Raw genomic sequence first — 26366 nt, forward strand, 5'->3', positions numbered from 1 at the left:
TGCAAGTCATTTAACCAAGCAATTATATTTTGCAATTTCCAACATTAGCCAAATAAATTTGCAATATTAATAATTCTCTCAAGATATTTTTTATACTTGGAATCTTTAAAAAAATGCATATGGTTACATCATGACAATATTTCTTCCATTTAATAATTTAAATTCTGCTATATAAATAAATAAAAGTAAAATAAAAGCTTGGGAGTGACCAAAATTGTCAATTAATGTTGGATCCAGGCTAAATTAGTGATACTTTAGTCCCATAATTAGCCACTATTTATTTGCTCTATTATCTGAGTGGGATTGAATATAACTACTTTGGATTGGAAATCAACTCATTTTAAATAAATAATCCTAATAATCTGAAGCCTGATATTTGAGAATTAAGTGCCAACGGATTTCTGGAACTCTAGTGGGGAAAATACACATGCATATTCAGCACTATTGAAAGCAAAACCTTTTGGCAATAAAGTCACTACAGTATTAAGCATACTCAAATCTCATTCAAGTCAGTGGCCTTAAGCATGCACAGCTAGGCACAGAATGGCAGCCCTATCTCCTCTCCCCCACCATTTTTTAGCGTGGGACACATGACCCCACAGGAACTCTCATGATTGTTTTCCAGTGTTCTGTATTTGAGAAGTAAAAGGCAATTCCATAGATTAGATGTAACAATTTTATGGGAGGTAATGGGGATTGGTCTTGAAAAGAACATGTAGCACAGCAGTGCTAGTAAGGTTCATGCCACAATCTAAATGGTTTTTTAAACTTGCATTTTGAACATGCTTAAAATATATTTCACATGAAATATAAACATTATTTAATAAACACAGCATCCCAATTTATAAAAAGGCTCATTATAAAATATTTAAGCCCCTGCAGCAAAACAAAACATGGCAATTGGGCAGTTACAATTTCCTTACCAGTAGAGTTTGAACTGATCTTTCCTTTATGAATCTTTGAGATCTTTATTTTCTGCCTGCCTTTTGCTTCAGACCACTCTTCATTATGGTTTATATTGTTATAGAATGAGAAAGGTCTACAGTCTCCCTGCCGAAGTATCATTGGCACAATAGTGTGTCATGCACCTATGTATTTACATTCTTCTAAAAACATTTTTTTGACTGAAAATGCAATGACTTTTCATCTTAGAAAAAAGATCCTGTTTAGTAGAATCAAGAAATTCCAACTAAAGGATTGAACAAAAGTGTTTTGCTGTGTGTGTACCAAAAAAAATCCATCCCCCAAACTACAGAATACTATTTGCTGCATGTACTTAGTTGACTTATGCTAAATATTTTTTTAAAGTTACATGCTTTGCATCCAGGACCAGCTTAGAATGGTTTGAAATATACCATTGAGAGTACATGTCTTCATATGGTTGCTGCCACAATTAGGTTCATATAAGAAGCATAGCTGGCATCTTTAAAAAAATGAAATGCTCACATCAGGAAATACAGTACAAAATAAGGGTCACAATCTAGCCAACCAAATCTTTTTAATCCTTATGATTCCAAAGAGTGAATGAGGAATGTACCCTCCCTAAAATCATAAAAAGGCTGGAACATGCCAAGGATTGGTCCAAAACCTTTTTACAGAAAGGTTTGAAAGTGAAGGGCAGGTCCTTGTCAGTTTATTACCTCTTCATAATCATTCACAGTACTTTCCTCTTGTTCATAAGCCGAAGAGCTGAATTTAAATGCACAATCCTTAATGTCGGCTGTTGGAGGGTTCAAGACATTTAAGCATAATGGACACAAATATTTATGCAAAAGTTGTCAAAGCAATTCAAAATGTTAACTACCTGGCAGAAATATTGGCAGCCTTGTTGAACCCCAAATAATATTTTTTTTAAAAATCCAAAGGTAATCATATTTTGGCAATGAAGATGATACAATGTCCATGACATTCTGTCCCAAGCTCTGAAGAATACTCTTTTGCTTCATCTCTTTTTAAAAGTCAAACAGCATATGCAGCCAGCATCAATCCAAAGAATTTTTTCGTAATATCTTAAATTATTCTTTGTGGGGTTTTCTTTTCAGCTTCTCTTCATAGGATTCTCCATATTCATTCACTCTGCTCTTATCCACAGGATAAAGCCTTAAGGTTAAAAAGAAATTGTGACATTTTCTTAATCAAAGTCTTTTCAAGTGTCTATTTTTTGCTATTGTTAATGCATATATACTAATATGTCTAAGACGTGTATACTTATATGTCTTGAAGTAAAGAAGTGCTTTGTTAACACATTGTGGTCTAGCTAAAGTATGCTGCAAATGACCAGTGCTATGTTGCTACTGTAAGCAAAGAATATTGCATGTGAAGCAAGTATGATTATAGTACAGGTAATCCTTGAGTTACGAAGGTAATGGAGCCTCTCAATTACATTCATAACTCAAGGATTCGTAGAAGTGAATCATGTAATTTCAACAAGATCACTCCCTGCTTTTGCCCATGCATTCGCTAATTGAATGCATGGTTAAGTGCACGAGGTATCTCAGGGTGGGAAAGGCGATGGAGGGTCCTAGTGATGGAACAGAGCCTCCTCAACCCATTGAGATACCTCATGCTTACCCTCTCCCAACCTGCCGTGCTGGATTCACTTAGCTTGCAAGGATCTGTCTCCTCTCTGTTGTGGTATCTTTGCCTTGGAGGGAGAGGAGAACAGACAATTTCCCTTCCAGCATCTGATCAGCTTACAAATGCTTTTCACATCAAGAGTGAAAGGTTCTGGTAGCTGTGATTGTGTGCGACTTCAGGCACACTTTCTGCTAAAGCAGATGGGTGCTCCAAATAACGCGAGATCACAGCCCCCAGAACCTTCCACTCTTAGTGCAAAAAGCATTTGCAAGCCAATTGGACACTGGAAGCAATGTGATTTTGCTTCCAGCATCCAATTGGCTTGCAAATGCTTTTTGTGCTGATAGGGGGCATGGTCTAGTGTGACTTCAGGCACCCATTCTCTGCAAAAGCAAATGGGTGCCTGAAGTCACGAGAGCACAACCCCCAGAACCTTTCACTTTGGGCATGAAAAGCATTTGCAAGCCGACTAGACGCTGGAAGGGAAATCGTTCTGCTCTCCCCTCCTTCAAAGGCAAAGAAACCACAGCATAGAGGAGACAGATCTTTGAAAGATAAGTAAGTCCAATGCAGCAGGATGGGAGGGGGAAGCAGTTGTGGGGAGGGGGGGAGATAAAGTGAATGTCTCTGTGTTCGTTTGTAAGCATAAACAACTGCTGTGTTGCTGCAACATTCGTAATTTCATTACTTTGTCATAAATACTTGGGGTTATTAAGTAACTTTGAATGGTCACTAAGTGAACTATTGTAACTCAAGGATTACCTTTAACTTAGTCTTTCTTTATCCTATCAAAGAGATAATGTAAAAGCCTTGAATGACTGAAGTCATGCCAAGTACTGGTAGTCAATATTTATGGGTCCATTCAACATTCCCTGTATATAGTAGATGGTGACTTGGAATGCAAGACAAAAGATTTGGCATACAACATGAATTAATGAATAAAGTGAAAGAAAAATTGTTAAGCTATGTCTCTAACATTATTCTCTGAAGAGAACAATGTAATATATTTAAATAATGGTGCCTGAAGGGGAGTTGATTCAATGTAAACAGAAATTGCAATGAAGGCGTTTATTATGAATAAAAAAATCTAAAAATATATTTCAGAAAACTACATGTTAGCTACCGTGTTTCCCAGAAAATAAGACAGGGTCTAATTTTCTTTTGAACCCCGAAATAAGGGCTAGGCCTTATTATTGGGGGTCTTATTATTTTGGGGGTGCTCATGATTGCTGTTGTGTTGTGCTGCTGCGGCAGTGAAACGCAGCTGCTCGTCAGCTGTTTGCCCGAGGCCGGTTGGTGCCCACCCAGTGGACACCCCCCTCTGGCCAGGCAGACTGCCACTTACCGACCGAGCAGTATCCCAGGATCACGCGGGGACTAGCTGTGCATGTGTTTAAATATTTTCGGGGAGGATTTATTTTCAGGGGAGGCTTATTTTAGTGCATGCGCTCAAAAGCCCAATTGGCCTTATTATCAGGGGATGTCTTATTTTAGGGGAAACAGGGTAGGAATTCCTAAGTTGATAGCTATATGTTACACTTTGCTGAATGGTGATAATGAACGGGGAAAATTGCAACATTCTGAATGAGTAATTATTTGATAGCATCAAAAGGTCTTGTGAAAAACAGATATGAAAATAAAAAGAATGAGAGAAAGAGATGAAAGAAACTACAATACACAATCAATGTTTTCTCAACTATGCATGATATACAAGACATATCTATATTTTCTCCTGGCAGACGAACTAGCCATCTAACTAATGAGAAGAAATTTAAAGTAAAAAAACACACCATCTTTGGTAAAGGTACACCAAGAACACCACATCATCTCTAAAGCAAGCCAGCCGATGAGATGTTGGCATTGTAATAATAAATGCAAAAATATCATCAATGAATGTGTTGAACGCCTGTTAAGTAATAGACAAGAGGACGCAGCTTGTTTAATGGCATGTAAATAATGCATTATTTAAAATAACAACATTTTCAAGCAAATCAACTGTTTTTGGTGACATAATATTTAAACACAATAGCTGAAGTGAAGGTAAAAAGAATGTCATTTTAAGGTTATAGACAAGAGGATCCTTCTCTCCGATAATGAAAATGTAGGTTAAATCTAGAACAAGCAAAACCCATATGCAACATCCAAATGATTTTCTAACTTGTTAAAAATATCCTTAGTATGACAGGCTTACCCACCTCATGACTCAACAAGCTGACTCTAGCAGTTAATAGACTCATTCAACTTGCAAGTCGTAAGGTGGGTAGTCAGAGGCTTGGTGCCTTCTCCCCACTTTACCAAGGCAACTCCAAAGCAGGTCTATACTGGACCTATACTGACCTGATGGGCTAAATAATATTGCCATTATTAATTATGCATGGTTAATGCACTGTGTTTACAAGTCACGTAAACACCACCTTGAGATTCCTGTGCATAAGGCCAAAGGCTTCTCCAGCTGTAGCTTTTCATTATATTCTAAGCTGATCTTTCTACGAGTCTTAAATCTAAAAGTTGTTATTAGGGAACCTGAGAAATAAAAATGTTCCATATATTTGTTTCAAATCAGGTTACGGGTTTTACAATGAATATAAGACTTGATTGTTCTCTATACAAACTACACTATCAGAGTTATTGCCTAATCACTGAATATTTTTTGGGTAATACAGACTGGCAAATAAAATTCCAACTGTAGCTTGATTTTCAATAATTAATGGCTCAGCAGCAAAAATCTAAAGTTGCAAAATTAACTTACTTTGTATGTGAATGCTTTCCATGGCAAATGTGCAACAGATTTCATCTGGGAAGAAAGAAAACAAGAAGGTCATAAAATATATTATTTAAAAAAATGAAAGTTGGGTTAAATAACATGTTACAGTATTGGGATCAATTGTTAATTACCTTATAATTTACAAAAAGTTGTGGCAACATAAATAGAAATCCAAAAGCATACACTCCTGTTAGAGGGGGGAAAAAATCACATTGTTGGCATGATAGAACAAAAACAGATATCCATTTTTATTTATTACCGCTTTTAAACATCAGGATACACTAAGTGTATTGCAATTTAATATTGAGCTTTTATTTCAATTTAGGCTCTTACCCTCCCTTATACTTAGCTCATTCTAGAAATTTGAAAAGTTTGGCTCATATTCTTTTGTAGAAATGCAGAAGAATCCTACAAAATTTTAATTACAGATGAGTTACATTAATACTTGAAGAAATAAGGTTTTAGGTTGGAATGGGAAATCAATGAAACAGAAAATTCCAGAAAAAATAAATGACAAATTCTTTCTGTGTATCGTGAATGTGTGTGTGAGAGAGAAAGAGAGAGAGAGAGAGAGAGAGGGAGAGGGAGAGGGAGAGGGAGAGGGAGAGGGAGAGGGAGAGAGAGAGAGAGAGAGAGAGAGAATCATCCATGCACGTGTCTGTATATATCAGAAATTCAGCTTGATTTGAAATAGACTTTATTTTACAATAAATCAGCATAAAAATATGGCTACGAAAGTTTGCTTTATTCTACCGGTTGCAAATTTAAAACTGAAATTACAGGAGCAGGATTTCAGATTTACTTTACTTTACCTCTTGTCATTTGATCATATTATCAGTAGGATATATTAACTTGTAGACGGTTAATGCAAATAAATAAAACAGCTTGTGTTTTAGCACACATACTATATGTGGATACTTCCTTTTTCAGATTGGGCTATCTCAGCTGCTATTCTACTTGACCATCCCAGGACCTAATACTAATTGATCTAAATCAAGCTGGATTATAGCTGTGGTTTTTTCCCCCTAAATATACTCTGAAGCAATGTACGATAGCAAGTCCAGCTGTTCATACAGCTACCCACTTCCAAAAATACTATGCCTCAGCAACTTCTTTTGAAAATACTTTTAAAGAACTAGATTTCAAGAAAAGCAGTAAAAACTTATACTTACCATTGACGAAACTATTAATTAACCATGAATACCAGCTTATGAAGAAAAAGAAGAGCATTATTTTCATTTACTGATCGTTTAAAAAAATACAACAATTAACACGTAAACATCTTTCCTCGCTCCAGTTTTTCTGTGGCCTTCATATAAAGCACATGCAAATCAAGTCATGTATGCACATAGACACATGTACTGCATATAGGGCATAGAACTGAAAGTCAAGTACAATATTTATAATATATAAAAGTAGGATATATTACAACCTCCCACCACTTTAGCCAAAGTATTTATATAAGTAATACAAAGAGAGAATGATAAATCAAAGCAAATGAGAACAAAAAGGAAAAACAAATTAAAATTAATATAGAACTGTTTATGTTCATATTTATATTTATATATTGGCAGCCTCAGTCATCTGCATTCATGATAGATGGTATCTGAGAAAGAAGAAGGCATCTCAACTTTAAAAAAAAGCCCCTTCATATTTTTTAACATTTACAAAGGTTAGCTGCTCAGATGTAATTAGTTTAAAAAATTCCTGTTGACTGGTTGAATTTGGCTTTAAACCAGAAAAGTCTTAAAAAGTTGCAATAAGTATTGGTCAAATGTTGCACAAGCAGGCTTTATGCTTATTAGCATTTCATCCATGCTTATTCCTGTAACGACTATTTTCTGATTTGGCAGCTTCAGAAGAGAAATTGTAGGATTTGCTATCGATTTTTATAGAAAGATTTAGAAGGCTTTGATCAGACAAGGCAGTGGATATAATTATACTATATAATTCTGAGAAAGAAGCATGATTTATAAGAGGACAGCTGTTGGAAATACACATTTTTGAATATTTCAGCAGTTTTTAATTACACTATCAAAAAGAACATATCATCTTATTATGCCTTAGATTTTTAAAATAATGTACAGCGCTTACCTTTTGTACTTGATATTCAACAAGGAATAAATTGCACCGCCAATACACAATGGATATAGCAAATATGACAAATATTTCATAGCCTGAGAGAGAGAGAAAAAAACCCTACATATATATTTTCATCCTTTTTCCAAATGGCCTCATGGATTATTCCACTTTTATCATTATAACACCACTTGTACAGAATAACTTGCTATCCTGAGGTAAAGGCTGATGCGCCTGTGGATTCCAAGATCCAACAACATTCAATGAATTTCATCAAATTCACATATATCAGTAAGTAAAAGCTGGACAAAAAAACCTCATTGGAATAAAATCTGAGCATTTCAGCCAGCGCCTCCTTGTCAGTATAATAAGATGGAAGTTTTGTAAACTTCAATATAAAAGACCAAGAAGGCAGAATACCATTATTTAGATTTTTTTTTTAAATAAAATTTCTATGCAGTACTAAATATTTAAATGCATCAAAGGTTCTGTCCACAGAACCAAAATTGGAAGGAAAAGACCATCATTTTTAAAGCAGATATATTTTTATAAAGAAATAACACGAATCAAATTTAGTTTCTGTGCTGGTCTTAACCACAATTTTTAAAGTTTAGCCCTTAGCCTGCCACTGAAATGGCATCTGTGATCCTAGGATTATAAAAATGTTTGTCCTCCTGCTTTAGGTCCAGGCTAATTAATGTACATGATCACTTTCAACTAATGTTACTTAAATGATTAGGTACAAATTATACCTAGAACTGCAACCAGCCAAAAACTGCTAAAGCTATTGTTATTAGTAGTTTTTAACCTTTTTTTTTTGACATTTTGATTGGTTCATTTGACATTTTGATTGTAACTGCCTGGCACTTTGTGTAGATATTAACACTGGATCCTCTGGACAATTAATCATTAAGATCTGAATCTTCCTTTAGGAGTTAGTACAGATAGTACTAGTATACTAGTATACTAGATAGCACTATCTAGTATACTAGTATACTATCTAGTATACTACTATACTAGATAGTACTACAACTAGTAACTAACAATACTAGAGTCAAGAACTGCCTCGACCTCATCTTTTCTAATAACGCAAACTCAATTTATGGACTACAAGTAAAAGAACCCTTTTCCAACAGCGACCACTGCATGATAGACTTTTATTTAAACATACGCCCTCACATAAATCGTCTCAACAATAGTACTCCAAACTACAATTTTAAAAAAGCCAACTATGACCTTATAAACAATGATCTCTCATTTCTTGACTGGCATAATCTATTCTCAACCTGTATCACTACAGAAGACCACTATAAAGTATTCCTACTTGAAATCAATAAAATCATCAAACTATATGTACCACAAATCATCACCAAAATCAAAAGGAAAAGCAAATTTCCCATATCAATAAAAAAACTGCAATCCAAAAAAAAATCCCTCTGGAAAAAAAAACAAAAAAGGTTATGTAGCAAACTTCAAAAACCGCTACAAAAATATTTGCAACGAAATAAAAACAGAATGTAACACTTACCACACTAAACAAGAAGAAAACCTTTTACGCACCAATTCCAGTCGTGCTTTTTATAATTTTGTGAACAATAAACTTAAAGAAACAAGAACCATTCCACCACTAAAAGAATCTAACGGTAAAGAATGTACTGACGAAACAGTTAAAGCAAACCTCTTTAACACATTCTTCGGCTCAGTCTTTGTAAACAGTGATGGCTCATATCCAACATTCCTCAATCATATCAAAAATATTAACAACGACTCAACACATATAGACTCCACAGAAGATAACAACGACCTAACACACATAGACTTCACAGAAGATAATGTTGAAAAAGCCCTTCGCAACCTGAAACCATCATTATCTATTGGACAAATGGACTATGTGCATACTTTTTAAAAAAACTTTCAATTAATATAGCTGAACCCCTAAGCATAATCTTTAATAAAGCCTTCAAAACTAGTTCCCTTCCAGAACTCTGGTCTCTAGCCACAGTCATCCCTATCTTCAAAAAAGGAGATCCAAGCATTGTTGAAAATTACAGACCTATCTCTCTATGTTGTGTCTCATGCAAAGTAATGGAATCCATCATAAACCAATCCATTACACTCCATCTCGAAACAAACAACCTTCTCTCTAATAAACAATTTGGTTTCAGAAAAAAATTGTCTTGTAACCTACAACTTCTCCACTGCAAAAACGTATGGACTACCAACCTTGATCAAGGAAAAGCAACAGATGCAATCTACATAGACTTCTGCAAAGCTTTTGATTCAGTAGTACATGATAAACAACTACTCAAACTAAAATCCTACGGCATTTCGGGACCTCTTCACAATTGGATAAATGCCTTCCTGTCAAACAGACAAGAAGTGGTCAAAATTGGCAACGCTATATCTAATCCTGTTCCTGTCAAAAGTGGCATTCCCCAAGGTAGTGTTCTTGGACCAACACTCTTCATACTATACATAAATGATCTCTGCGACCTCATCTCAAGTTATTGTGTTCTCTTTGCTGACGGTGTCAAACTATTTAATACCACTAATAATACTTCTACCCTTCAAGAAGACCTTGACTTAATTTCCGATTGGTCTAAAACTTGGCAACTCCAAATCTCAACCAGCAAATGCTCAGTCTTACATATTGGAAAAAAGAACCCTAACATCAAGTACAAACTTGATGGACATTACCTAACTGATGACCCCCACCCTGTCAAAGATCTTGGAGTTCTCATATCAAATGACCTTAATGCCAAAGCCCACTGCAACTACATAGCAAAAAAGGCCCTAAGAGTTGTAAACCTAATTTTACACAGCTTCTTTTCTAAAAACTCTACACTACTAACTAGAGCATACAAAACATTTGCCAGACCTATTCTTGAATACAGTTCATCCGTCTGGAACCCATACCACATCTCTGACATAAATACAATAGAAAGAGTCCAGAAATATTTTACTAGAAGAGTTCTTCACTCCTCCGAAAACAACAAAATACCTTATACCAACAGACTTGAAATCCTGGGATTAGAAAACTTACAACTTTGTCGACTTCGACATGACCTGTATTTAACACACAAAATCATCTATTGCAATATCCTTCCTATAAAAGACTACTTCAGCTTCAATCGCAATATTACAAGAGCAAAAAATAGATTCAAGCTAAATGTCAACCGCTTCAAACTTGATTGCAGAAAATATGACTTCTGTAACAGAGTTGTTAATGCTTGGAACTCATTACCTGACTTCTCTACTCAAAATCCCAAAATCTTCAACTAAAAACTGTCTACTATTGACATCACCCCATTCCTAAGAGGGCTATAAGGGGCTTGCATAAGAGCACAAAAGTGCCTACTGTTCCTGTCCTATTGTTCCCTTCGTTATATCAAATTGATATAGTTGATGCATATTTTTTACATATATATATATATATATATTCTTCAAAATATGTTGTTTTATCTATGACAATTCTTTGTGTATATGACAAAAAGAAATTTAAAAAAAGATACTTTTCAACAGGAATTCATATTATTAAAAAACTGATCTTGGAATTTTGTCTGGAAAAGGTAAATTATTTTTTGTAGATATCACTACTGATTTTTTAACCACCACAGAATTTTTTCCACACAGCAATTTCAGAGTTGCTGAAATTGCTCTAGCTCTTCTATGATCACAATTTAAGTTGTTAGGCTATTCATATGTTCAAGAGCAATAGGAGATGATGCCATCATTACAGATAGTCCTCAACTTACCACCATCTGTTTAGTGACTGCTTCAAGTTACAATGGCATTGAAAAAGTGACACGATCATTTTTCACACTTAAAACCGTTGCAGCATCCCCATGGTCATGTGATCAAAATTCAGTTGCTTGGCAATTGGCATGTATTTTTGATTATTGTGGTGTCAGGGGATCATGTGATCACCTACTGTGACCTTCTGATAAGCCTAGTCAATGGGGATAGTCCAAATTCACTTAACAACCGTGTTACTAAAGTAACAACTGCAGTGATTCATTTAACAACTATAGCAAGATAGACTGTAAAATGGGGCAAGACTCACTTAAAAACTATCTTGCTTTGCAAAGAAATGTTGGGCTCAATTGTGGTCGTAAGTCAAGGACTACCTGTATAGTAAGAAAGCATGCTTTACTGCTTCCCAGTTTGATTCTGCAGTCAACTCAGTATAGGAATTGGCATAAAAATTTCACAAATCAGTAAACTAAAAATAATACTAAACAGGGTTATTTTACCTGAGTATCATATTCCTCAGTTTTCTTCTCAGACTCAGTAAATGCCCCAAACTATGCAAAATATAAGAATTAATCAGTATAAATCATATTATTTATGAGATCAATAAAACCCAAATATAAAATTTAAAATACAGGGGAAAAAAATAAACAAACCTAAAATAGTTAAAAATCTATCCAGCTTCTACAAGCCGAAACTAGTGCTGGAAATTGGGCAATCTTTACAGTGGTTATGTAAGTTAGGTCTTGCAGAAGATATATTATTAGTTCTTGACCAGAAAGATAATTAAGATTTCTTATCATTGGGTTTGTGAGAGCCAGACGTCTGGGTGATACAAGGGTTAGTATAATAATACATGGATTACTAACTCAGTCTGTATATTTGAGCAGAAACCTACAGTATATCATTATTGTACAGGAGACTTTGTGTATTTGCCTGCAATCTCCATAATAGTGTGTCAATTTGAGGTTCATTAAGACTTTAGCTGGGCAATCAGTGTAAGGGACGTTCATAAGAGCACAAAAGTGCCTACCGTTCCTGTCCTATTGTTTCCTTTCATTATATCAAATTAATATAGTTATTGCATACTTTTGCTCATATATATGCTTATATGATATGTAGTTATTTTATGTTGATGCTTGTATATACTGCTGTGACAAAATAAAATAAATAAATAAATAAATAAAAAGACTTAATTCCAAAATGCTAGGTGGTCTAATTACAGATCTCACTTTGTACAGATTAAACACACTACCATATGCAACCCCTTCCATTCTGAAGAGAGACAATTTTTAAAAATATATAAATATATATTAGCCTAACACTTTACAGCCTGACCAGATGAAAATCCAAAATTGTGAACAGTTTGAGTAAGTCACATGACATTTAAAAAATGAAATACCGTATATACTCGAGTATAAGCCGAGTTTTTCAGCACGTTTTTTGTGCTGAAAAACGTCCCCTCGGCTTATACTCGGGTCTCTCTGACTTATACTCAGTGTTTTTTTAAGCCCTCGGCTTATACTCGAGTATATCGGCTTATCTCGAGTTTTTTCTTTTTCACATTTTACGGACGGAAGCCCTGCGGTGCAGTGAGAGGCGGGCGGGGAGCCAGCCTTCTCAGCTGAGGAGGAGGTTTCCCCAACCGGTGGGTGCCTCATTTCCACCCTCGGCTTATACTCGGGTCCCAGTTTACCCCAGTTTTGGGGTAAAATTGGGGACCTCGGCTCTCTCGGATCGGCTTATACTCGAGTATATCGGCTTATACTCGAGTATATCTATCAGACCATTCCATTCAATTGTCATTTTCAATGCTTTCTTCACTTTCCAAAGCTAGAGGATAAAATATGAGTTTAATATTTTAATGTACTGCATTACAAATTTATTTGTCTCATTGTATAACCTGATCATGATATTTAATTATAACTAGACCTGAATTCCGTGGCAATGGCATTTAATTCTAATATTTCTTAGCTACCATTTGGAAAGAACATGAGTTGTCCTAATTGTTTAACAATGACTGCATAACAGAGAAGTGATATACTCAGCTCTGTTTCTATATATGTGGTTCTGCAATAAAATGGAATGTATGATGTTCAACTTTTAGCAGGAGTACTACAGTATTGTTTAGGACTTCACTCACCCCAAAAGCAAAAACTTTACCTATCAACTCAATTATACTTAACTAACACATGCTGAAATAAATATTTTCTTTTGGTCTTATGTTCAAACCATGAAGATAGCAATCTTAATTTCTCAAATGATTCTTATAAAGCTATTCCACACTTTTTTTTCTTATATGAGATCTACTGTGCAATAAAGTTATTATATGGACAGAACATGTAGCTGCAGTTACCTTTGTGAGTCCAAAGTATAGCTAATATAGTATATATTTATAGTGTGTGTGTATACACACTCACAAACACACACACTCTATATATAGCTCTAAGGTTCATATAAGTAGGCAAGCCTCAAGAGAAGGGGCAAAATATATCAAATATATCAGTCTTTTAGATAACTAATGCTAAAGACTCAGAAAAAAAAATCTAGCAAAGAATATACCTCAATTGTACCGGTACCTTTAATTTAAAAATGCTCTTACGAAAGTGAAGATGCAGTAGAACTTCTGGTCATAAATGCTTCTGACCATGACCAAATTGGGTTCTGACCAAAAAATGCACTTTTTTTTTGGTGGGTGATTACCCCTTCCGCGGCATTTTTTTTATATGTGCCAAATTTCCAAAATGGGTCATGATTTTTTGGGTTACGACCAAATCGGTTTGCGACCAAAGTTATGGAACGAACTGTGGTCGTAACCAGAGGTTCTACAGTACTACTAACAGTTTGTGAGTAATGGATGTTGGAAATCCTAATAGTGAAAAAATGGGACCTCTTTGCTCCTGCGTTGCTCTTCCTTTTTCTGAATTATGCAGAAGAGCAGAAATGAAAGCACATACTATACCAAATAGGGATAAACATGCAAATAGAAGTCATGCACCCCATCAAACAAATCAAGTAACTGATCTTAGCCAATTTTTTTTCAAATCTCAGGACGGAATAATTGACATATTGTTCAACTGATTTCCATCATCAGTTCAATTTATGAATCAATTTAGAATACAAATCACTTGCAACTAAGCTGGTTCTGACCTATTAAAATAAATTCAATCATGACAGTTTAAATCCTTGCATTCTTACTAAGCTGCTTTGAGAACTCATCTGCCTGTGCTTATACTGTACGTATCACATGTAGAGATAAATAACAGCTCACCTCAATCACTGCTCCAATACCAGCTGGAATCAGTACCAATAAGCTTGTTTGTTCATCCAACAGAAAAAGAAATATGATCACAGTGCTGAAACATCTCCAGAGCACTGCATGAAAAGAATTCATATTAGTGCGCTGTGGATTTAAAAAAAAAACTACATTGCACAATTTGGAAAAAAAATCTGGATACATTTGAAAAAAAATCTACTTATTTTGAAAAATAACTTAAATTGGAATCACAGATACAAACCATTTTGTTAAACTATGGTTCTCTAAATAAAATATAACCACATTGTACAACATACTAAACTAGTTTGCAAACAGTAATGGCTAGCTTTAAACAACATGCAAAACTAAAACATATTTTGGTTAGCACAATCAAACCTAAAAGTTTGAATAATTATAGTTCTACATATCCACATAGAACTAACAGTATTCAGTGTATAGCATTCTTTAAACTAGAATAATAATAAGTACTGAACAGAATATTAAAATTTGGACCACATCTTAAGGCAAAAACTTGTAATTCAACTGCATTTTTTTTTGCCCATTGTATTTCTTATTTTAGACATGTTGGCTAACCTAGAGATGTATTCCTGTAGCAAATTTTTCCCTTCCTAGAAGCAACACAAAGCAGTGCTGCAGGGACGAGTAGCAGGGAGGACAGCTAAAATGAGGGAATTGCTGTAGAGATGAACCAATGATTCCCACATAAATAATGACGGGATTTCATAGTTTACCTGAGAATTTGCAATTTGTGCTGAATCTTTCATCTTCCACCATTTAGGAATGACAACAATGAAAAACCAATTCTAATGAACAGGATTTGCCATTCCCTCAGTGAAGTGTATTATAATTTTAGAAGCAGTGTAAAATTCTGCTTTCAATAAGCATGTATAATATTGAATGAAAGCCTACACCTGTGAAATAAGTCTTATGGGGAATAAAACAATGGAGAGGGACTTTTCACAATAATCTTTCAGTATATTCTCTGAGACAGCACAAAGAAAGCAGATCAGGATCACAGCATATTTTCTGTGGGGCCCCTGCTATTTTAGAACATTCTAGTCTCTGAAGCCTCTTCAGTGATATCTGGAAGTACTAGAAAAATCAAATTTAGACAATATTCTTTTAACAAGTTTTAATTAATAGGATTAGTGGAATGTTATCTAAACATTGCTATAATCCTTCATATGGGGCCCTGATTTTACAACAACCATTTAAAATTTTGTTTAAAATTTTGATAGTTATACTTTCTTGGAGTAAATGGCTGTGTGCGTTACTAACACTGGAAAATAGCAAGTTAACATGTAGGTAAATATGTTATGTACCTGCTTTTGTAGACATGCCAATCATACTCTTCTTTTTCTTCCAGAAGCTGATGTCATTTTTGAATGCAAGAAAATCAAAGAGAAGCTGAAAGTGAAAATATCACCATACCATTAACACAGTTATTACTATTTTAAAAAACTATTAGGGCAACACTTTTAGAGCTGGCACAGCCTTGCATCTTACTACAGTTTTACACCTGCTCAGATATAGTTGACTATATTTCAGGATGCTGAAAGAAGGAAAACAGTTTCTGTTTACCGTGTCCCATAGAGTTACCCAACTCTCAATGCTACCTTTTATATTTTTTCTTTTACCATAATATAAGGGGGGAAAAGAGTATTCAACCTGAGTCCTTTACATCCAAATTCAATACTCTAGCTGTTCATTAAACTATATAGCATGAAACATGTTCTTGAATCAGACCAGAGCTATTTTAAATATATGAATATTGTTATACATGAAGCGGTATATATATGAAGCGGTATCTTGTTATACAGAAATAGAATTTTATATTACCTAGATGCATATCAATATTGTTATTATTGTCTAAAACATATGATTTGCTTACATGGAAAGCTGCAACGAAAAATGTCAAAGCAAGAAAATAAAGGTTTGTATCCACAAATATTCCTTTTACTTCATCAGCATCTTTTTCTGAAAAACCTAGAAGAATAAACAGAATACATATCTGATCATTAAGATGAAACAGATGTTCTTAGAAATTTAAGTTAAATTTAAAACTTTAAATATTATTTTGTAAATATTGAAATAATTCTTGCAAATCTTTATTAAGCACAGGGAGTACGTTAACATACAGTTTTAGGCAAAAAATAAAGCTTCAACAGCATTTATTTATGCCTTTCCCATGTGCAGATTGACGTCCAAACCAGGAATAGCCTCACTGCACGTAAACAGGTGAAAAATCTGGGACACTTTATAGAGCTTCTTGGCTTCCAATTAATTTTCATAATATTGAATCATAAAGCATAAATCATAAATCCAAAATACCAGTAGTCTTCAGGTTACAACAGCAACTGGGACTGGGATTGCTGTTGTTATGCAAAATGGTGGTAAAGCACAATGACATATGACTGCATTGCCTAATAATGGCAATCCAGACAATCCTGGTTGGTGTAACCCCAACATACATGGATCATTAAATGGGAAGCAGCAGGAGCCCCAAGTAAGGAGAGTGTATGTATCATGGGAGGATAGAGGGGTGCCAAAGTGGATTTGGGGAGGCTGGCACAGGCTGCAGGTGAGTCAGAGAGGTCTTGGGACACCCGGTGCAGACTGTACGCAAGTCAAGGGAGCTTGGTGGAGGGTTTGGGAGGCCCATCACATGTTATGTACAAGTTAAAGGAGGCCTGGAAGGGTAAAGACAATGCATGGGGATGGTGCTGCAGGTAGAAATGACTTACTGGAGCAACTTGCAATTTTCCCTGCCAGCTTCCCTACTGACTTGGCTTGTGAGAAGCCAGCAGGGAAGGTTGCAAATAGTGATATTGTAATTGCCAGCTGGGCACCTAAGTGCCTGGATCATGATCACATAACTGCAGAGGTGCTGTGATGATTGGGACGTCAGGGAATGGATGTATGTCTATTTTTTCAGCACCATCTTAACTTTGAATAGTTACTGAATGAATGGATATAACCTGAGAACTACCTGTAAGAATTCAATTTTTAAAAAAATCATGTGGAATTCCCAATCAAAACCAGTCTATCGAAGAGTCCACTGTACTTCCATGAATAATCCAGAAACAGAGGCTTACCAAATTGCTGTAGAGAGTAAACAGCATCTTGCATATGAATCCAAAACCGCAGTTTTCCCAATGATATTTTATCATATGACACTGTAAGTGGAAGTTCTGTTGTTGAACGGTTTATAATCTGCATTAAGTTAAAATATTTCACAATAAATTGGATATTACTGAAATACTTACCAGTATTAACAGTTAATAAAAATGGCTAAGTTTTAATTATACATTTTTTTCAAAATGTTCAAAAGAAAAACAATACTATTCAGAAATGTTCCTACACAATATTTATGAAATCAGTATTGCCTATGTGTTATTTTGCAAATAATTATTGTATCATTTCTGGTAGAAATGTTATTTAAATTATTTAAACTTCACCAAAGAATAAGAACAATTAAATATAAAGAGCATTTCAGTGTATTTTGTAAAAACTCTTCCATCCATCCATGCATCCATTCCTTCAGCTGCCAACCCATGTATAGCTTACAGGAATTAAAACAATTTAAAATAACCCACACATATGGCCATGCCATTGGGGAAAAAAATCCACAAAAAAGTAAGAATGTGCCTATTATTGAAAGATTCAATAATAAGCTCATACATATAAGCCCTTGCCCAGTGTCTTAGAAGAGAGATAGGTTTGGGGATGTTCTTTTGAAGGACAGCATAACCAGGGCTGGACAGATCTTGGGGTTCGGGGGAGGCGGGTAATAGAGAAGAACTCTAATTCACGATTTGCTAAAGTAATGTTTTAAATTTATACATTTGTTATTTTAACTTGCACTATATAAGTATTTAAAAATAAGCACATCATTGAAACTACTTTTCCATGAAGAAAATGTATGTTTTGAACTTTTTCCCTTAGAAAAAGGGCAGCTACTGAGAGTAAGAGACCATGAAATTAATATAGGGATATTCTTTTTTACCTCCCTCTCATATAAATGACTGCCTGAGCCAAGACTAATCAAAGTTTTGACACAAGGTGCATAAATACATTATGGAATTCAATGCCAAAGGTTTATTGGTCTGGGACCGCAAAGAAATATTTTCATTCGCATACCAGTTTTGTGGTACTTGTCAACTCAAATTCTAAAGGCAATAAGGTACCAATAGTGGTTAGCTTTCCTATATAAAATGCTAGAGAAAATTAGAACAAATCATATTACCGTTGTATGGTGGTGTAGAGTTTTCACTTAACATTTGGACTAGTTATGATATGGTAGTAGCACACTTAAGTTAAGCTCATATTTTATAAGTTTCTTATAAAATTTCTCTTATACATATTCTGCTGTACAAAAGAAACATCATTAACTCTAAAATATTTTCACTAACTTTGTAGGATATATATTCAGTGTGAGAAGCAGACTATTATTGGGGCTTATGGATACTAAATTAGTAGAGATTCTTAAAAAAATAATTTTGTATATAACAGCAGCAAGATTGTTATATAGACAAAATGAAAGAGAATTGAAATTCTTGGAAGAAGGGATAGTAAACCTCTCAGAATTAGCAGAAATGGCAGAACTCTCCCTGTTAGATCAGGGAGAAAACAGGTGTTGTTGTTTTTTTAAATGGGACCGTTTTATTGATTTTTTGTTAAAAGAAAAAAAATAAATGATTTATGGATTTAATTATTGCAAAATATGATAATTAAACATCAGCTGAAGGGATCTCTGGAGGAGATAAAAAGGAGGGGAGATGATGGATTTTTCAGAAGTTTTTTTGTAACTTTTATTTTCTTTCCTTGCACTCCTTTTTAGATTTGTCATTTACTTTCTATAAAATTCTCAATAAAGAGAAAAGCAGTCTATTTAATTAAAAAGAAAACACAATTGTTACTTACCATTAAATCTTTTACTCTGTTACTCAGCTGATCAATAAATAATATTGGAAGATAATGCACTGTCTTGCCCAATTGTATCCTGCATTTAAAAAAATATTTATTATTAATGCATCAGTTTTTACCCAAAAATTTTCATCCCAAATAAATAATTTTACAACATGTGTCTTTCAGAAACATGTGTCCTAATATATTTTATATTTTACAAGACAAATCTTAGATTGAACATATACAGATAGCCCTCACATACTGACCAATTGTTCAGGTTCAGAGTTACAATAGTGCTGAGTAAGCAGATAGACAACTTGTCCCTGAAGATGCAGCTGTCACAGCATCCTTGCAATCATGTGATTATGATTCGAGCTCTTGGCAAACAGGACATTTACAAAGGCACAGTGTTTGGCAGCCAAGTGATTGCCATTTGCAACCTTCACAGCTGGTTTCTGATAACCAAAGTCAATGGGGAAGTCAGCAGGAAGTCACAAGTTGTGGGCATGTGATGTCTTATTGAACTGTTTGATTTGCTTAATGGTGAGTTGCCTTCAAAAGTTGGGTGTGGTGATGTGCTTTTTCATTTTATGAGAAAGTTGTCGGTCCCAATGTGGTTAATGGGGACCACCTGTACATAGTTTTTTGGTTTTGGACCAAAAAAGGAATTTTCTATCTGGATCAGTATATATGGAATGTAGGTACCTCCTATACACCCTAAATTTATATCTCAGAACTGCCAAATAGGTAAATGTCATTGAACCCTCCAACCAAAACAACAGTCAGATAAGCTTCTGATACTAGAAGCAAAAACCAGTTATGAATGTGACAATGAGGACTGAGAGACAGCTGTTTTCTTAAGAGATTTCCTTGTTAAACATATCTTCTTGCAAGCAAATAATAGAAGCTTCACATAGTTTAGTATGGAATAAACTCTCCGTTTACATTAAGTGATACAATCAATTTTTATACCTCTCCCAATTTCTTTCAAGTTGCTCAAGGCAATATATAAGTGACTATTCTTTTTTTTTAAAATAACCAACATCTGAAGTAATTTAGAGGAAGAAATATGTCATGGTGAAGGTTGTTTGAAATCTGGAAAGCTTAATAACTAATCAAAGGTTTGAATATCAATCTTTATGACTGAATCAATAATATACAATAATTATCTTACTACTATGCTAGACAGCAATAGTTTGGGTTAGCTTCAAAGCCCCCAAATACAATACAATTGCTTTCAAAGACTAAATCATTTGTTAAAAGTAATCTGAAAATGAAAAATGTGTTGCAATAGCAGCATTTTCCAACTTTGGCATCTTCTGGGTTCACATATCTGGAGACTGTCCAAGTTAGGAAGGCTGCACTATTTTCTTTTGATTGCTACTTTGCACACAGGTTACAGTGAAGCAGGATCTTGGAGTCTGGAGAAACAAAAATATGGCTCTCAATGGCAAAATATTAGTTGATTCTGTTGGAAGCCATGATAGTAAAGACTATTCTTGCAGTAGTAAAACTAGTATTGTAGATAGTAAAGACTAGTATATGGAATTTACTAGAAGCAAAATCAATTATTAGCTTACATTTTCATATATCTGTGTACATCTGCTGGGAGAGAGGATCCATCAAAGACAAAGTCTTCCACCATAACATTTAAGGTCAACCTAGACCTCCAGTGTGACACGGGCTCATCTAGGGCATAGTTCTGCTTTTTTTCTGTTTCAATTTGCTATTTAATTAAGAAAAAATGTAAACAAGATTTAGTATGGCTTCGCAAATATACATACTTGCAACAACAGAATAAAACTATCATTTTAGTTATTACTTAAGCACTAAAATCACTTATCACTAACCATCTCCTTGCACCCTCCCTCTAGACAAATATTACATTTGAGGGAAAATTCAAAATCACAGTAACAGAGGAATCTCTTTACAAACTTCTACAAAGAGAGAAACAGAAGCTCAAAATACATTTTTAAAGAATCAAAATAAATTGGATATTGAATTGGCAGGTTCAGGACAGATGCAAGTAAGAATTAACTTCATTTGAATATATTTTGTTGCTATCAAAGAAAGCATGTATTTTCTAAATTGAATATAGAAATGATAGAAATCACTGTGGTATTTCACAGAAAAGCAAATATCTCTGTCCTGTTTTGAACAGTTCATGATCTAAACAAGGCCATTTGCAGCTTTTTAATTAAAAAACAACACCCAAATTCCTATGAACATCATTTTATTTCATTGTTTGGTTCTTTAGATTTCAGAAAGTACCCCCACCCCCATCCCAACAGGGAAAATAATCTCACCTGGGTGATATGTTCTCCTGTAAGAAGATTGATTTCTTCTGGTCTAGGTATCATGTACGTAGTGAGAGGACTTACTATATGCACTTGCTTGCCATCATGCCACGGCAGAATTCCAGCATGATGAAGAAATATGTAGGCATATAATGTCCCATTATTTCTTGTTTTCTTTGGTACAGAAACATTAACTGTTCTAAAAAGATAAAATATAATTTATAAAAATGCTTACACTTGTTCATAGATATAGGGTAAATACATATCTGTTTAATTCCAAAAGTGAATTATTAGCATTTTAACTGTCACCAATAGACTTTTCTTCATTATCTGAAACCTTTCATAATTAGGACTTAATATTTTACAGATGATGGTAAAATAACTATCATAATTCAGTTTAGATTTTAATTAAGCATCAGTGGGAGCTGGGCAGCAAATAAATTTAATAAATAATAATAGTAATGTCACGTAAAGTCACAGATTTAATTATCTACCTTGTTTTCCCGAAAATAAGACATTCCCTGATAATAAGCCCAATCGGGCTTTTGACCGCATGCGCTAAAATAAGCCTCCCCCCGAAAATAAGCCCTCCCCGAAAATATTTAAATGCAGAGCTGGAAATCAGGTAAGACGGCAAGAGGAGCCCATCTTGCTCCACAATAAGACCTCCCTGAAAATAAACCCAACCGTTTATTTCAGGGTTCAAAAAAATATAAGACAGGGCTTTATTTTTGGGGAAACACCATATCAGAAACACAAAAAGTTTGGATAGTGGATGTGGCAGTACCCAGAGACAGCAGAATAAAAGAGAAAGAACTGGAGAAAATCACAAAATACTAAGTCCTGCAAATAGAAGTGGAATGACTGTGGCAAAAGAAGGAAAGATAGTACTAGTAATAATAGGTGCATTGGGTGCAATCCCAAAACAATTTGAACATCATTGGCATTGACTAACTCACAGTCAGTTTGTAAAAGGCAGCTTTACTTGGAACAGTTCACATCCTGCGACAATGCCTTTAACACCATCAAACAACAACATCTGACTATTCCAGGTCCTTGGGAAGGACGCAATAAGTGGATAAAAGTGCCACATCCAAACTAAATATTGTATAATTATTTCATGCTTATGCTTATATATACTGTGTGACAAAATAAATAAATAAATAAATATCTGGCTGACTGTGCAACAAACCATAATGAATTGGAATATTTTGAAATCACTAGAATTTCAACTGGGTGAATTTCAAATGGGTGATTTGGGGCCAGTCACGCTCTCTTAGCCCATCTCACTTTACAGGTTGTTGTTGTTGTGGGGAAAATAGAAGGTGGAAGGAATATTAGATATGCTTGCCATCTTGAGTTATTTTCACAAAAAATAGAATAGAATTTTTTATTGGCCAAGTGTGATTGGCCACACAAGGAATTTGTCTTGGTGCATATGCTCTCAGTGTACATAAAAGAAAAGATACCTTCATCAAGGTACAATAACTGATGTAAAATATTGTACATCAAGGTACAATAACAGTGAGATTAAAAATGATTTTAAAAAAAGACATACATTTGTAAGTGCCACATTTGATAAAAGCACAAAACCATTTACAGTTCATACAGAAGCAACTGCATGCCTTCTAATGAACAGAGCGGAATTCCCAAAAGCTTATGCCTTCTAATAAGATGCGTTAGTTGGAAAAAGTGCTACTAGACTCCTTTTTACTTTTTGCCACCATAGATTAACATGACTCTCTTCCTACAACATCTACATTTTTTGCAGTCCAGTAAACACTCTGTTCATGGGCTATTACTGTCATCTCCATTTTATTTAAGTCTCTACAGGCCTAACAAAAAAAAACACCGGTTTTCATATAAATGAGAAAAGAATATACGGTAATGAAAAAAAATAGCTACTTTCACTTTTGCAAGAGACAACAGCAATGTGCTTCTGATATTTCTATCAAAGTCTACACTGAATAAGAAGCACTACTTCTCATTTTGTTTTTTGCCTAAGGAACAGTAGTGAAAAAAATTCTATCCATCCCATGTGATACAGAATTACAGCAAAGTAGGAGTTAGCAATAATAAAAATAAACTTTGTTATTAAATTATAGAAAGTTTATGGAAAGTTTAAGCAAAATACAGTATGTGTAAATCCAGAAAAACATATAGATAAGCTTAGAATTACACTTTAAACACACTATTAAAATCAATTAACCCTATTAACATCAATTAGGCTTACTTCTCATAAATGTGATTAAAACTGAAAGGTCAGACTGGTCTGATATCTTGGAAGCTTGTAAGTTGTTTTGTAATAAAAAGAAAAACATTCAAACAAATACATGACCTGGATTTTTTTCATAAAATATACTGACTAATGGGTAATAGGTATTTCTATAATGGTTTAAACAAATGTTAATACAGTCACTAATAAAAATAGGGATCAAATGTAATTTACTAAAATTTGGTATGGGATGGGTACAAAAGGTCTTTTGAAAAAAACTGAACAAATACATTCAAATTACCTTTCAAATTTAGTTTCAACATCAAAATTATCCACGTTCAAAACCAGGTCGATGTTATTTTCAGTGCCTATGTTTGAGCGTGTAGTTGTATAAACGCTTAGCTGAAACAAAAGAAAGACCATTAATAATTGCTGTTTTGCTGGATTGCTTAAAGATTCCTGCCTTAATCCTTCTTTCTTTTATCTTGGTGACATGTTTCCTCATACGTGCTACCACTCTTCTCTCTCCCTTCCTCAAAAATGGTTTGGTCAAACTGAAAAAAATGAGATTTAAGAAATGCATGCAACTTTCTTTTTCCTACTCATTTGAGTCAATTTGTATGCCTCATAAAGATGAAAGGAACCCATTAGTCAATTCACTGTAGTTTGGCAAGGACTTAACTAATTTTCTGTATGTTCCTACTGCAGATACAGGGTGATTGACAAGTAAATCATAATATATGCTCCACCTGTAACAATCTTCTTGGAAGGGTGCAAGTTGTACAGTCTGTTCAAATCAAAGATATCTCTCCATCCTTCTTCTAAAAGGTGGGAAAAGAACAAAGCACAAAATATGGAGAGGGGGGGAAAAATCAGTTCATGATTAGTGCTTACCAAAATTTGGTGCTCCCTCCAGATTTGGTAGAGAAGGAGCAGCTGCTATAGATTAGAAGCTAATATATTTAGTATGCCAATACATGCCAATATAGTACATCTCCTTTTTGTTTATTGAACATATGTAGTTCATATTAAGGGACCAATAAAGAGCAGGGAACAACACTAAGTCCTCGACTTATGACCACAATGAAGTCCAAAATTAAGGTTGTTAAGTGAGACAGTTAAGTGACTATTGCCCCATTTTATGACTTTTCTTGCAACAGTTAAGTGAATCACTGCAGTTGTTAAGTTAGTAACATGGTTGCTAAGTGAATCTGCTTCTTCATTGACTTTGTCAGAAAGTTGACCCTGGGATACTACAACTGTCATAAACATGAGGTAATTGCCACATTGATCATGTGACTTGGGGGGCGGCGGCTGCAGCAGTCAGAAGTGTGAAAAACGGTCATAAGTGTGAAAACAGTCATAAGTCACTTTCTGAGTACCTCTGTAACTTCGAACAGTCACTGAATGAAGTATTGTAAATTGAGGACTACATATACTCCTGAAAGCTACAATTTTATATAAAAGAGGCACTACTGTTATTTTTTATCCTTCTACTCCTTGCAGCAGTTGTCAGAAAAATCCTAGCAACATAATATGTGGACAGAACTGGGCAAAACAGAAAAAAATAGTACTCTGCCAAATTGGAAAAAGGAAGGAAAGAAGGCAACATTGTAGACTGCAGTATATAGGCACAACTTCCCCATAGAAGAGGGTAAGGAAAAAATAAAAATAATCTATTTTCATGGTTAGAGTGGTAGGACGCTGTAGACCAGTACATCCCAGAACAAGGATCTGGGCAAAGTGCTGACGTTAACACTGCGCTATGAGATAATCTGCCTACTTAATGCCTCCTGGGATCAGGGGAAACGACACTGGGTTAAATAATCTGCAAAATACTCTGCCAGAGCCCTTCCAATTGCAACGAAAGGGGCTTATGCTTTAGAAATTTCAGTGGCAGCGCTGATCTTCCATGTTAACTACAGCAAAAAATAAATAAATAAATAAATAATCCAGCCTGTCAAAGTTCACCTGTCAAAGTTCACCTGCATCTCAGTCCGAAAGCGGGGGGGGGGGGAGAGAGAATGACAGCGATTATGCTGCTCCGCCCCACCCCAATCGGGAAGCGCCACTGCATCGCTGCCAACAATTAGCGCTCACCTGCACCTAGGACTCAGGTGGGGAGAAGGAAAAAGCGGGGAGGGGGGCGCTCACCTGGAGCTTGGGCCGCCGCGCCAGGTAAGGCCGGATGCAGCCGTCGTTGCTTTCGCCTTCGTGGATGGCAGTGAGGCAGGGCCGGGTATGGACGATGCCGTACATCACCCAGCAGGTGTGTGCCACGTAGACGGCAAAGAGCCCCACCGCCAGCCCCGTTAGCGAGCTGCGCCTCGGCAGCATCGCCCCCTAAGACCAGCGCCGCGGCCGCCACCGGCATCGACCAGCCACCACAGGGAGCAGCGCACGACAACGAGCGCTCTAACTCCGGGGCCGTTGCCCGAGGCGAGCGCGATCAGCTCCCCAGCCGCTTCTCTTCTTCGGAGCTCCCTTCTTTCGATAACG

General features: G+C 35.3%; 1 protein-coding gene across 1 annotated transcript; it reads right to left on the reverse strand.

The window, feature by feature from the left end:
- Window positions 1–662: 662 nt before the first annotated feature.
- CLPTM1L (CLPTM1 like) lies at window positions 663–26366 on the reverse strand. The gene is made up of 18 exons (XM_058177569.1): window positions 26022–26366; window positions 24169–24269; window positions 21662–21851; window positions 20936–21081; window positions 19371–19449; window positions 17543–17660; window positions 16339–16433; window positions 15770–15854; window positions 14442–14545; window positions 12939–13003; window position 12838; window positions 11674–11724; window positions 7436–7518; window positions 6514–6548; window positions 5473–5528; window positions 5327–5371; window positions 4368–4483; window positions 663–2100 (listed from the first exon to the last, which is right to left on the reverse strand). Exons 1-18 carry the CDS (start codon window positions 26202–26204, stop codon window positions 2016–2018), a joined length of 1638 nt encoding a protein of 545 aa, XP_058033552.1. The 5' UTR covers window positions 26205–26366; the 3' UTR covers window positions 663–2015.

Source organism: Ahaetulla prasina, chromosome 3 (assembly GCF_028640845.1).
Source record: "Ahaetulla prasina isolate Xishuangbanna chromosome 3, ASM2864084v1, whole genome shotgun sequence".
Lineage (NCBI taxonomy): Eukaryota > Metazoa > Chordata > Lepidosauria > Squamata > Colubridae > Ahaetulla > Ahaetulla prasina.

Bases quoted from the DNA above. Each gene is read 5' to 3' on its own strand.
- CLPTM1L (XM_058177569.1), bottom strand. From the start codon at position 26,204: ATGCTGCCGAGGCGCAGCTCGCTAACGGGGCTGGCGGTGGGGCTCTTT. The intron at 21,852-24,168 runs GTAATTTGAATG...TTATCTTTTTAG, and splicing joins GTTGAAACTAAATTTGAAAG to AACAGTTAATGTTTCTGTAC. The intron at 5,529-6,513 runs GTAAGTATAAGT...CCCCTCTAACAG, and splicing joins AATTAATAGTTTCGTCAATG to GAGTGTATGCTTTTGGATTT.